At 31.0% G+C, this 14,054-nt stretch overlaps 1 protein-coding gene across 3 annotated transcripts in view; it reads left to right on the top strand.

Moving 5' to 3' along the window:
• The window catches only part of LOC118187974 (multiple coagulation factor deficiency protein 2 homolog), a 132,797-nt gene extending 119,194 nt beyond the window's left edge, over nucleotides 1-13,603 (top strand). For all 3 annotated transcript variants that reach the window (XM_085815240.1, XM_085815241.1, XM_085815239.1), the window contains one exon: nucleotides 13,382-13,603. In XM_085815240.1, the coding sequence (XP_085671366.1) occupies nucleotides 13,382-13,530 (149 nt within the window). In that variant the 3' untranslated portion in view covers nucleotides 13,531-13,603. The remainder of the gene's footprint in view (nucleotides 1-13,381) is intronic.
• Nucleotides 13,604-14,054: the final 451 nt, after the last annotated feature.

Genomic DNA, 14,054 nt, shown 5'->3' with positions numbered 1-14,054 from the left:
TCTTTGTTTTCTTAAATATTCAGCCTTGATATACACTTCTTAACGTGTGCTCACTTGAAATGAGATGCCAGATTTCATAAAAGCTGTCTAAAGACCAGGCTGTCTGGGAATGGAAAGGATTTGGAAACAAATATCTGACATTTTCTATGGCATTCGTTGAGTAAACTTTATGTTCAAAACATTCTTTATATTTTAATTAGATTACAAAATAAAGGTCCCTCCAGCGGCCTAGAGATAAATTCCCTGAATGCTATACACCGCGAAAATGACATCCGTCCTAGTTCGTGCCGTATGGAAGTGAACGTCACTTCTGCGGAAATCCGTTACATTTGCATAAAAAACCTGTTGTTCAATACATATTTTTTATATGAGATATTTTGAATATTGATTGAATTTTAAGTATTACATATGAACATTCATATTACATAATTGAATATTTATATACAAGGAGAACTATATAGTATATATACATATAAATGCATATGACAGTGCATTAAATGAATACTACATTTGGTGTATAAATACACTTGTGCTATATTTAAGTGATGGCAATCAATATGAAAAAAGGATTTTTGCACTACAAATATATATAAATGACATTATGCAGCACTGTTTTTGGTACTTCATGTGAAAAGTTGGCATATTTACAATAATAGAATGAACACTTATATTACGAGAATTAGAAATCTGTATGTAACAATGTATTACACTGGATGAATTTAAATATATGCTTAAATCAGAAAGCTGATTCGACGGAACAAAGATTTAAATATCATAAGAGTTAGATAACTATATAAAAAAATTTAATACTTATATTACAGAAGTTGAAACCTAAATTTAGCTGCTTAGGGAAACGATGAAAACTGTTTCTGATTACTGCGTTTATGCAGGGCAATATGTAATGATACCAAGTTGTTTCGACAAGACAATATATTTGAGTATTTTTCCACCACGCTGCGCGAAACATGGGTGCTGTCTTTTCTAGCTGGAACTTCGCCGTCAAGCAGCATTCAAAGTATAGTGGTCTGGTCTGCCGTTTTCCCACAGTCGCAGGTGTCTGGGTTGGAAGGACCAAACCTGTGCAGATGTGCTTTGTACGGTTCATTTCCTGCTAGGAAATATGACATACTGGCAGTTTTGCTCTGCAGATCCATGCTTACACATGGGAGCGCGTCGACCTGTTGTGAAATCATTCCACCGGGCTTGCCTCTGTCTTATGACAAGTTTTCAGGTGAAATGCTTTAGCAGCGAGATTGGAAGGGTTGTGGGACACTCAAGTGTATATGCACTATTAGCAACTTCTTTCGCCATTGCGTCTGCACTGTTCATTTCCAAGTATTCCTACGTGCGCTGGCAACCAACTGAGTACGGGACGAAAAGGGATGCTGCTAAGACATCCCTGTATTTTTTTAACCAGAAGGCTCCTGCTGTGCATTGCGTGAGAGTGCCTGGAGGCTTTCTACCTTTGTTCGATTCCACTCGAACGGGCTGGCTTCATTGGCAATTTCATGGTTTTTCTCATGTGTAACATATGTACGAGCCAGTTTGTCTTAGAAACTCCTCTACGAAAAGTCCTTAGAAATACCTCGCTCCCCCGAGGCAGACAGCCCTGATGTGCTTTGACGTGATCAACTAAATAAAACTAGACCTAGATTCCACAATAAAAATTTCACGCATTATTTGTGGTAGATATTTAAGAATAAAGATTAAGAACGTTTTTGTATTTTGAGAATAAGCTTAGAGAGCATGTACAAGTAAAAAATTACTTTACTCTATGATTAAGAATTTTCTATTATTTAAAGCAATATTCATTTCTAAATGTGCAGACAACATGCGTAGGTTTCGTTAAAACTTTTATTTAAACTATTTCTGAGTACTTTGAGCACAAATATCCGGAACGCTTCTTCTTTAGCTTAATGAAGCATAGCAGTTATTTTACTAATTAGGATTTTTGACGTTAAATACATTCTTGGCAGAATCTTTCCAACATTTTTAGCATTGCATTAATAACCATGAGAATGGTGGAAAAAAGCTCAATCAGCTTCCAGATTTGAGCTCTTAGCCTTGGCAAGTGTTGCTATAGCGGAAAACTTAAGATGCTTAAATTATCTTCAACTAATTGTCTAAAATTTCAGTCATCGTATATTATTCAAAAAGTCTGATCCAAAGTAATAATGAAGTAAAGACCCATCGTACTATATATTACAACTTAAATAGTGCATAAAAATAACAGTTGGGTAGATTAATAATCAAAAATAAAATATATAAGAACAAAAAATTATAAAGGAAAAGCAATAGAAAAAAAAAAAAAAAAAAAAAAAAAACAAGACGAAAGTAAGCAGAAATATTTCTTAATGAAATGTGACGTCTGATATAAGTTTAATTGCAGAATATCGCATTAGTTTGGCTTAATCTTTATTTCACATTTAAATGAATACATATTTATTCAACCTATTTTTCTTCAGTGTTAATATGTAGTATTTTCAAAAAGAAGGACAAATTACATAGCTGAAATTTAATTCTGAAGCTATATTTGGAATAGAACATACAAAGCAGCAGTACTGTGTTTAATCCGTATCATAAATCAAAGTAAATATTTATGGCCCCATTCTTAACATTACAAATGCATTTTGGGTCGAAATACATGTTTTTTACATGAAGATAAATTGCACTTATTTTAATGAAAAGTTTGTTTTACCTTCTTGATCCGAAATTATTTTATTCTGTTGTTGTTGGAGGCAAAAACAAATTAAGCCGTTAAGAAAGAAACCAACAACTGTAAATTTACTTCTTTAATTTTGCGTTGAAATATAACCGAAAACTAATTGTATTGCATTGAAAACAAATTTTAATTTTTTCGTGTTAAATTTTTTAAGTTTTTTTGCCATTCAAACCAGAATATGAAGCATATTTTATTTTTTAAATATAGGAGATTAATTAGAAATAAATGCTGTAATTCTAGCTTAAAAATAACATAAGCTGCATTTGCTGTTTATCCGTATATCAGCTATACAGGAATAATTGAAATTAAAGAAATAAACAATAAATCACAATCCACTGAAAAAAGTTACGGTAGAATTTACTTTTTAATAATAGTTTCTTAATTAAGACACACTAACACGCCGAACAAATACTAATTCAGAAGTCAAACAACGAAAATCAGCGTTATACTTTCAAAATTTTCACAGGACTGTGAAAATTTTGAAAATATAACGCTGATTTTTGTTAACGCTGATTTTTGACGCTGATTTAATATAACGCTGATTTTTTACTTCTGAGTTAGTAATAATTTCTTAGTTAGTGTGCCCATAGTTAAGCTGTTCAAGAATCCTTAAAAATATTCTGCATAATTAATACCGTTTCGTTTATTAAATTTCTGTCTTTTTAAAAGTTTTTTTCATAGTTCTTTAATAATCAACTGTTCCACAATTTCTTCTAGTCCGTATTATTATAGAATTCTGTTTAACCATGTTTATTAGGGCAGAAAAAAAAACATTTTTAAGTCTTTAAAGGTCCTGTACTGTGTACAAACGGGATTCTAAAACTACGTTCTGGCCGGAAGAAGTTACAGTTGAATGTGAAGGATCTTAAGAACTGATAAGCGAATAATCGTTAGAAAACAGCAAGATAGAAGGGTGAAATGGCCCTTTATTATTTCAATCGTGTGTAACAGAATTCCGTTTTGGAGTTGTACAATAAAGTCGACACTCGGGCTTGAACTTAAGAGACAAAGAACTAAGCTAAACTAATCACTAAAAAGATACAGCCGAAGCTATCAAGATTCTAACGGAGTTGGCACCTTAATGCTAATTGACTGTGAAGTTATCAAGGGCCTAAAGTATGGCCGAGCGTAATAATAGCTTAAGAGAGGAGAGTAGCCTAAAAAGGCGGACGCGTGCTAGCCAGAATCTCTGGTTCTCTCTGACTAAGATAGTAGAACTTCGCAGTTAAATACCGTTTTTCCTCAATTTGCATCGAAACGGGATTCTAAAACTACGTTCTGGCCGGAAGTGTTAAGTTGAAAGAAGCGATAGGATAGAAAGTTTAACTCAAAATTTAACTGTTAATAAAATTAACATAATCCGTACGAGTCTATAATTACAAGAAATATTTTTATTATCACAAATATCATTTTTCAAATACTAAATCCATGTTACGTAGACGAAGTTGAAAATTCACATAGAAAAACTTAGCATGACTACAGTTTAAATGCAGTAATATTTACAAAAATAAAAATACCCAAAATTAAAGGAAATGAAAAGTGTACAAGTTTAGAAATGGCATGGAATAAAAATCTTATAACAAAACACAGGTATCCTGAAATTTTCTATTTTATAAGTCTTATTGATTATTCACATTATCGATGGCAGTACACTGAAGAAATTGTCCACAGAACTTGGAAACTTTCCCAATATGTAGAACAAAATATGTTTGAAAATGTTGATGCTTTCGTTTTTGATAGTTTATTCATTTAAAAAAATCTTTACATGCCACGAAAACGTTTACTGACGTAATTTGGTCAATGAACGTAGATACATGCAAGTGATTTCTCCGTGAAATGTTTCACAAATCTCAATTTAGCATGCGCTATATTATGATTTATTGTTTTCTTCATAAAATATATATTTTCCTGTAAAGAATGAAGCACATAAAAGTAACCTTTTAAAGGGAACATAGCTTTTGACGCTAATTTGATTTTTTATAAGCCTTTTGTTTATTCCACTTTCAATGAAGCAGGGTTTAACACCAAACTCATTGGAGTTATTTATAAGCTTTCTGTTTGCTTCTTTACATTGTTCACCATGTTTCGTGGTCTGGCATGGCTGTTCATTCGAAACGAACGGAAGTCTAAATAAAGAACGGGATTCATTCTTCTGAAGTTATGACTAAATCATCCAAGTATACGCAAATAGCTCACATAACATTAATAGCATATTTAACTCATTACAATGGTTATGCTATTCGTACGAATACTGCATAAATGAGCACATACTGTCCGAAGACGTTGGGCTACACTATGCAATAGATTTTTTAAAAATATTGTTGCAGTTCATGTTTGCATTTTCATTAGTATAAACAATAATATAACTAAACTTTTGAAAATAATAATGTTTTCTACTTTTTCTCTTTCATTTCCTATACTAAACCATACTAAAATGTTGGAATCTTATACTTTCGTTTCAATTAGGATTCTTCTTATGAGATACACAAAGGAATGTCTTTCTCATAACTTACTCCCATATCATAAGTGCACTTATTTATGAGAAACTTAAATTTAAGCAATTTAGATATCTATATTCTAAAGTAAACAATGATAATTATTTTTATTTCAGTTTACTAATCAGATATGGATTACGTTCAGTGATATATTTCGAAATTTAGTAAACATATTGCATTCTAGTTGATATATAATCCAACTGTTTCTTAATTTGGATACACTAAGAATTTAATTTCATTCCATTCAGAAACAAAAAGGAATTGTATGCACATTTTTGTAGTCAACCTTCAGTACTCTTCTAAACCCTACAAAATTCATACAACGCTTGCATTTTTTCATATCTTTAAAACTAAATACAGGTATTTCATACAGAATGGAACAAAAAGAATAGCATAGTACAAATTCCGAAATTAATTTATTAAGCTGAACCAAATTAATTCGGAAACTACAATTATATAATTTATATCTGGCAACAGCGAAAATCTTCCGGTTACGAAATTGCCGCTAGAGGAGCTGTTAATCAAAATGGAACCATCCATGCAGGAGAAAGCGTACTGTGTTTAGAATATACAAAATTATTGTTTATCGTCGTTCAAAACTATTTTCGCAAGAAATTTGGTAAACAGCCACCGTATAGTCACAACATCGAACGGTGGGTGAAGCAGTTTTAGTTGATGGGATAGTTGCGTAAGAAAACTAGCTCGGTCGAACAACATCCAAATCGAAGTGGCTGAAAAAAATTTGTGAAATTTTTACGAAGTTCACAAAATCAACGTACGCCAGTACCTGAACGAGAGTCTACACCATCCTCGGAATGTCCGTGGTGGGTCAAACGATATGCCAATTGCTTTGTCGGCCCCCAAGATCCCCTGATCTTACCCCTTATTTTTTTTCCTAGGAAGTTTTGTTAAAGACAAAGTGTTCGTTCCTCCATTTCCCAAGGGCTTAAAGCAACTGGAGCAGCCGATAACTGAAGTGCTCGAATCATTAACAAAGGAAATTCTATCACGAGTGTGGCAAGGATAGGAATAGCGCATAGATATTTGTAGTGTCACCGGAGGAGCACGTATAGTACACCTATAGAAACTTGGATGGCTACAGTTTGACTGTAAATTTGATTTATATATATATATATATATATATATATATATATATAAAGTGGCCCAGCGTTTACAATATGCTTATTTTTTTGTCCTATTCAATTTGAAACATCCTGTATTTTGTGATCTTCATGAAAAATCAAAGTCATGCAGCCAATAATTCAGCTTATTCAGACAATATTTACTCAAATTTAAATTAATTGTTCCATCCGTCAGCAGCGTCACAAAGCGCAATTTGACTAACAAAAATATCATGCTTTGTATCTCGTGAGAGTGCTGTGATATTATTCACAAAATGTATCTGAGCGCCGCCTGAGATAACCACTGACCTGACTTTGTTGTAAAAGTCTCACATTGTTAATAGTCATCCTGGCAGAAGGGAATATTTCAAAGAGTATCTGGAAAAAAGGTAAAATTCTCGCAGTGAAGCTGCGTTCACAGTGGTCCGTTGGCGCGAAAAGCTGAAAAAACGCTCTCCGATTTTACATCTATTGACAACAGCGCGGAAACTTTCGTTTCAAACGTTGTCATATGCGCACACTAGATGGTTTTTCATATCAGAAATTTGGGGAAAAATCTTAATTTTTGTGGGGTATTTTGACTTTTTACGGTTATATTTTTTTCATTAAATGAATCCACTTTCTTTTAGATTAAAACTTATTTTACTTCTCGCTTTATGAAAGAGAAGTATAATTCAGTGGTTTATATTAATGTGTGAGTTACGGCTCTAGAAAGAAGATGCAAATAATTTAACTGAAGAAAGGGGCCTGATAGACATCGAAATTTCTTTTAATTACTTTAGCATGACATCTCATCAATTCGATGAATTTCTAGCCCTCATTGAACCATTTATCTAAAAGCTCACAGAAAAAAAAATCGTTTGGAAGAAAGGAATAGGATATCCCAGAAAAGGATCGTTGTATATATCTAATTTACTTTATTTATGAATATTTTTTAATTACAATAAAAAATGCGTAATTACATATTTCGGTTTTAGAGAGTGAAAGTTTCATGGGGTAGAATACCATAACATTTTTTGCATGATGCATGAGCTTCCCTTAATATAATTGGTTTATTTATAGCAATAAAAAGGTATATTATGTTTAAATATATGTAGGATTTATAGCATTACTAAATTAAATATCACATTTCAAAAAGGAAGCAGTTATTTTTAAGTTAGTAAACAACAGAAACTAAAAACGTGCTTTAGTTTCTGCTTTATGATATACATATACCTTAAATGTAACTGTAATTACTTCAATTAGTCATTCATCTGTTAATGAAGAGCCACTGTCTAACGTTATTTTTTATAAAATCACTTTTAGCTAAAACTCATTGAAGTAACTACATTTTATATAATATTTCTGTTTCCTATGTTAAAAATTGAATTCCATAATTATTAAATTTGCTAATGTTCATGCAAGTGGTCTTTAAATTAATGCAAAATTATCACCATGATTAAACCTCCAGCTAAGTTCATGTATAAATTGTCTGAAAAGTGGTCGTGCATGCTTAGAAAAACAAAGGTGAAGCACTTAAAAACCTAGGAGGATTTCATAAAATCAGCTACATACAATCCACTTGTCCATTGAAAGTAGCGACAAGTGATGGCAATGGTTAACAATAAATTAAAATTAAATAATGTGTTTAAACTTCATGCTACATTCATTTCGGAATAAACCATAAGCAAAACCCAGAATCACAGAAGAAAACTGAAAAAAAAAAGCGAGAGGGTAAAACAAGCAAAATCAAAATCAAATGCATACATTTAACTGCCAAATTTTTGTGCAACTAATAAAACTATTACTGACTTTATATAAATATAATTTTAACATGATTTGCTTATTTTGTTCAAAATGTTACTTGTGTATTAGGAAAATAAAAAACATTTCATTTTTAAAGCGTAGCAAACTAAATTTTAATTAAATTTACAATTAATTAAAGTTAATTTCTAATGAAAACATATGTTTATCACATGACACAAAAATGAAGCCTCCAGAAGATTAACAATGAAAATATTAAAAATGGAAACCTATCCACTTAAGAGTAAAAGTGTAAACCTCATTGTCAAAAAATATTAACTATGCTAAGCTTTCCAATCAAGAGTCCTAACTTCATTCTTCTTCCATCTACCAGCCAGAATTGAACTGTCCAATCTGAGATTTCCCACGTCTTCCTTTCTTCTTTTCACGTTATTCCAAATGTTCAACATCTGCATGCTACCAAAAGAAAGAAATATCTTTCAGAAAAACTGCTTAAACTTCGAAAAGAAATATCGATGAATACGCCAGGGAATCCGTGATGTATAATCGGAGCTATAGGCTGCATAATTTTTTTTTCCTTTAGTATGACTAGATAAGGATTAGGACAAAAATGAAACGATGTGCAAATGTGAAGCAAGACTCAAAGCGAAATGAATAGTCAATGATTCATTGCAGTTTAATAATACTTTTTCTTCGGAGCCTAAGCAAGTCGTGCTAGAAATTAATGTTCTAACTCTCTTCGTAATTAAAAAGAAAGACTGTTAATAGAAAAACGAAAGACCGAAACAACGAGTTATATTAGATAACAGATAACATTAATTCATGTAAATTTTTATGAGCGTTGAAAGGCTTACTGATTAAGAAAGAGTAAACGAAAAAGAAATCTTCTCTCGAAATGTAAAAGAGGAAATATAAATTTTAATAGTAAAAATGGAGAATGAAGATAATATACGGTAGCATTTGAATTGAATTATTATATTATAATAATTATTATTAACTCCCTTGAAAGTAATGAAATAAATGTAATTGCAACAACACTTACCTGAAGCAAACAGGAAGAAAAAACGTACTAGAAAAAAAACGTAATGATAAGCGTGCTAAAATATCCCTAGCATACTTTTGTGACTTAAATGATTAGCACATTTACCTACCAACTTAAAAGATCTTGGTTCGAATTCCATTGAAGGCTCAATTTATTTGTCTCGTTTCTTTGGCTATTAAAAACCGAATGGTCTACACAAGAGTCAATATTTAAAAAATGTGATGGACTGTAATTCTTCACCACATGTATTTGGTCGATATAGAGTCTTGTTCACTTCTCCAATACATATTTAACTGTGAGCAAATGTAAAGAATTATTGCATTCTCCCTGTTCGTGCTCTCTTGATATAAAGGATCGGCACATCATTATTTACTGTGCAAAATGTTTTTCTCGGATTCATCTTAAGATTGCAATTCATCTTAAGATTTCTCGGATTCATCTTAAGAGTTGTTTTCTTTCCTCCGCTTCACAGATTACTGATTATAATAAAACATCAAATGTTTTCATGAGCGCTTTAGAGTAATTTAAAAAAACTTGAAATCATTCGTTTGAGATCTACATATGTTTATCCATTAACTCCGTAGTGATTTCCGTAGACCTATACAGTTCCTTTATGAAAACTATTGAATATTTATTTCAACTTAATTGAAATTTAATGGCCGAAAAGTGATAAAAGGAATATATATAAATATTTGCCTTTCTATAGGAGTCAAATTTCTTAGTTAATTGTTTTTTTTTTCCTTTTTCTGGAGAGACAAAGATAGAGCTTCCAATTACTTCTTTTAGAATACTAAGGAATCTTATTCATACAACTCAAGCGAGATTACTGTGGTAAATATATTTGTAAATTTCTCTTTCAAATTCATAAACTTAATTTTAGAAATGTATAAAAGTTTCCAGAATATTATATTAGAATATGATATTGCAAACAAATACTCTGAAATTTTTCCATGAAATATTAACTCTATTAATTATGCTTGAGCTGCTTTTCGTATTCCATATAATGATAACTGTATGTAAAAATGAATTTCCAGAACAACTACATTTCAACTTCAACCTCTTAAGATTCCATTTTTTTTAATCCGTTAGCTATTAAAATGCTGTAAGGATTCTTCATCTTTCCAACTAAGAGGCAACTTTGATATTATTGTGTCATTCGGTGTTAATACAGATACTGATATTATGGCTACATGAATAATAATTAAAAATATAAACATCATTACGAGAAACCCAACTCAAAAGGAATGAAATTACTTTTTTTTTAAATCAGATGAGGGAGATAACAAGCTTATTAAGTTTTTGTATCTTTAGGTAATAGAGGATAAAAATACTTTGGGATCAGCGTTAGTAGATGTGCGATAAACTATTTATAGCAAAATCAATATCTTATCAATATTAGGTACTAGATGAAGGCCATTGGCGTCAGCCAAAAGTAATGCATCTGCATATTTTGCTTTCTTTCGCGTATATTTTTTAAATCCTTTCGGTGTTTTAGAGTATTCCAAAAGCTAGATATGTTACCTGCGCATCAGACATAAGTATTCTCACGTAGCGTTCATATCTTTATTTTTTTGAAAAGCAAACGCCAGTCGAAGCTGTAAACAAATTTTATTTAAAAAAATCATTTTCTAGATTTATGATTTTGGTGTGGTATCAGAGATGCAATCCCAGTTGTCTGAAGAGAAGCCTATAAACTTACTGTGCATTTAGCAAAAAATTATTTTCATTCATTTTATGATTTTTTGCCTCAATAAAGTAATGCCTTTTTTCATATAAATGGGAATATACCTCATTTTTGTAAGTTTTATATTAAAAACAAGTATTAATCTTTCAGGCATCTTAAATGCAATTAGCATTAAAATTTGCTTTTAAACGTTTTATTTATTTATGTTATAATACAAGTTGTTAAGTATTTCGTTTATCAGACATTGATGAACGCAATGCAAATATTTTCATTATAGTTGTCATTTCTGATGAAATGTTTTATTCATAAATTTGGAAAATTACATGATAAAATTCACAGTACTATAGTGTAAATGCATCTATATTCAGAAAAGAGAAACTTATTAATAAAAGCATAAAACAAAAATTCAAAATATCTTATAATTTTCCATAACATATTACTGGCTTCATTGGTAGTCAACTGTTCAGTTTCCTCGCACAACAACCAACCTTTCATGGATAGGTACCGCACTTTTCCTATAATCAAGATATAATAATTAAACAAAAATAGAGGTTGAACAATCTAACAGGAATATGCATCGAAATTGAAATGAGAACAGAACAGCTTAATAAAATATCCTCATTTTTGTGAAGAAGAATTGGTGGAAATTTCTTCTTCACAAAAATGAGAAGGTAGAAATTTCTTCTTCACAAAAATGCAAATCAGAAGGAATTGATGAAAATTCTCTTTGATTTTTTTCAAGGAGCAGACGAAGAACCTTTTTGAATTATATTTGGACCATTATAAATTCATAAAATAACTCAAAAGGAAGTGACAAATAAAAATTAAGTTAATTTGAAATAATAATTTAAGGCCATTATTTTTTCATTCATCATCAAGATATAATCTGCCCTGACGTGACTCTAAAACAAATCATACTCTAAAACTAAACAGTATAAAAAAAAAAATTCTGTCCAGAGAAACCACTGTGTAAATTAAAAAGCATAATGGGATATATAAATAATTAAAATTAAATTTTTAACCAAAGAAAATGCAAAACTGCTAAAAAAGTTGCAAATCAGAAGTAAATGTATTTTAATGTTAATGTAAGTGACATGTTGGCAATTTTGATAAATTTTGTGCAGTCTATTCATCTTCAAGCCCCGCTTTCTTAAAGCAAAGTTTAATCCGACATTTTCTTTCAAAAAAAGGTTGCCCTCAGTAGAAAGGTTCGGCTTAAAATGTTTTTGGAAAGACGTTAGTAGTTACCAAACGCAATATATGAATAAAAAATTAGACTACTGCGACGAATATTTATCATGCAATTCAAAACAAATGTTATCACTGCCAATAAAACATCATCATCGGAAGTAAAGCGATTCAGAAATATCTCAGTTGTAAAATATATCGCAGTAAATAATAAAGCTCTTACAAAACATCGCATCACGATAACATCGCAGACACGAGTTTTTCAGGTTGTAAAAGTTTTAAAGGTATATTTACATAATCATTTGTGAGCTCAAGAAGAAATGAGGAGTATGTTTATCTCTATATCTCATATTTTGGGAATAATTAATAATTTTTGGCAAGAAAAGGACAAAAGCAAAAATCTTAAACGCTCAAAATTTGAAAACGAATAGAACATAAATGTTACATAAAATAATTAATAGAATTTTAAATATATGTATTTAACTATTAAAAATCACCTAATCTCCTTTGTGAAGTTGTATTTGCAGTTTTTCATGATTATAGAAAAAGAGTTGAGAGGATGTTCGGAAATGACAGGGCCGAAGGATCTCATCAGCTTGCTGTTGGACTGTCAGATTACCCGGTATGGTGCGTTTTACTCACTGCCATTCAATAAAGATTCATGAAGTTCTGTTACGATAACATTACAATCTACGCTGATGTAGCTGTAATGTCATGGACGGTCTCATAATAGTCTGCATATATGTAACTCAGTAGCTTTTAGGTGATGCTATATTGAGGAGATCGTTGTTCGCTATAAGAGATAAAGCTCTTCTTACTGACGTCTTCTGGCGCATAAGTATGAAATTTGAACCATTAGCTTATACAACAGCGACAAATCTGTAAAATATAATTTTTTGTGCTCCCTTTCAGAAACTATCTATTTACATGATGAAATAGGTTTTAATTTGTAAAGAATTAGCTAATTTAAAAGGTTTGTTTAAATAATTATTCAGTATCATTTTGGTTAAACGAGTTTTCTGTTGAGATTCTCTTGTGATTTGGATAGTACTTGAATTTCCGTTTCTCTCATAATTCGTAAAATGGAAAAGAAACCAAACACAATTTAGATAAGTCTACTTCGAAAAATAAATTTAATAATGTAAAATAATTATTTGAAACTGAAGATAAACTATTGAAAAAATGGTTTCTCCCTGGATTGCAGAGTTTTAAAACGGTATCAAAATAGTAACTTTGCTTTGACATCTACCACTGAGATTCAGAAATTCAGATAAGGTAGAAGAAGATAATAAAAGATCTAAAGTTCTAAAATTAAAAAGGAGATGGTATGATCTCCACAGACTTTGATATGTTTTCTTATGCCTAACTTTTGTTTCGATATTCCAGAACAGGTGGAGGACATTTTTCAAGACCATGACGGTAACAACGACGGCTTTCTAGACTATAAAGAATTTTTGACAGTACAGCGTACCTATCCAGACCTCGCGGGGGAGAGAAAATCGAAAGACAGGAAGCAAGAAACTAAAGAATTATGATGTCTTCTTTCAAATGTTGGAAGTATTCGTGAACATCTGTGTATTGTATTAAATGTTTTTTGAAGAGAAAAAAGAGTATACACGTCTCCTTTTTTTTTATTTTGTGGGTACTTAGTCGCAGTGAAGATTCGAAAGAAAATGCTGCCTGTAATTTATTTTCCATCCGAGCATCTGTTTTGACACCCTTCCCAAGAAATGTCCAATGTTTTCTTGGTATTTTGGTGACTGTAAAGACTTCCAAGAAAGTAATCTGATCTTAAAACGTCTTTTTATAGATCAGATACACACACACACAAAAAGAGAAACATATATGAAATTAAAAAAAAATTCAAAGGCTTTTACCAACATTGCTAAATTTTTAGTATAATTAAATTTTAACCTTACCAAATGGGATTAAAAATTTTCAAATTACTCTTAAATTAGTACGGATAAAATAATATGTGCAATATAGACTTCATTTAACTTCCTAACTATAAACCAATAGTAATGGAAACTTAAATTTTGTCATTCTTTAAATATGTGAT

The sequence above is a fragment of the Stegodyphus dumicola genome, chromosome 4, assembly GCF_044657685.1.
Source record: "Stegodyphus dumicola isolate Sdum_Otavi_A_Nest chromosome 4, ASM4465768v1".
Classification (NCBI taxonomy): Eukaryota; Metazoa; Arthropoda; class Arachnida; order Araneae; family Eresidae; genus Stegodyphus; species Stegodyphus dumicola.
Note: the sequence above shows the minus strand (reverse complement) of the source record. Positions and strands in the feature narration are given on the sequence as shown.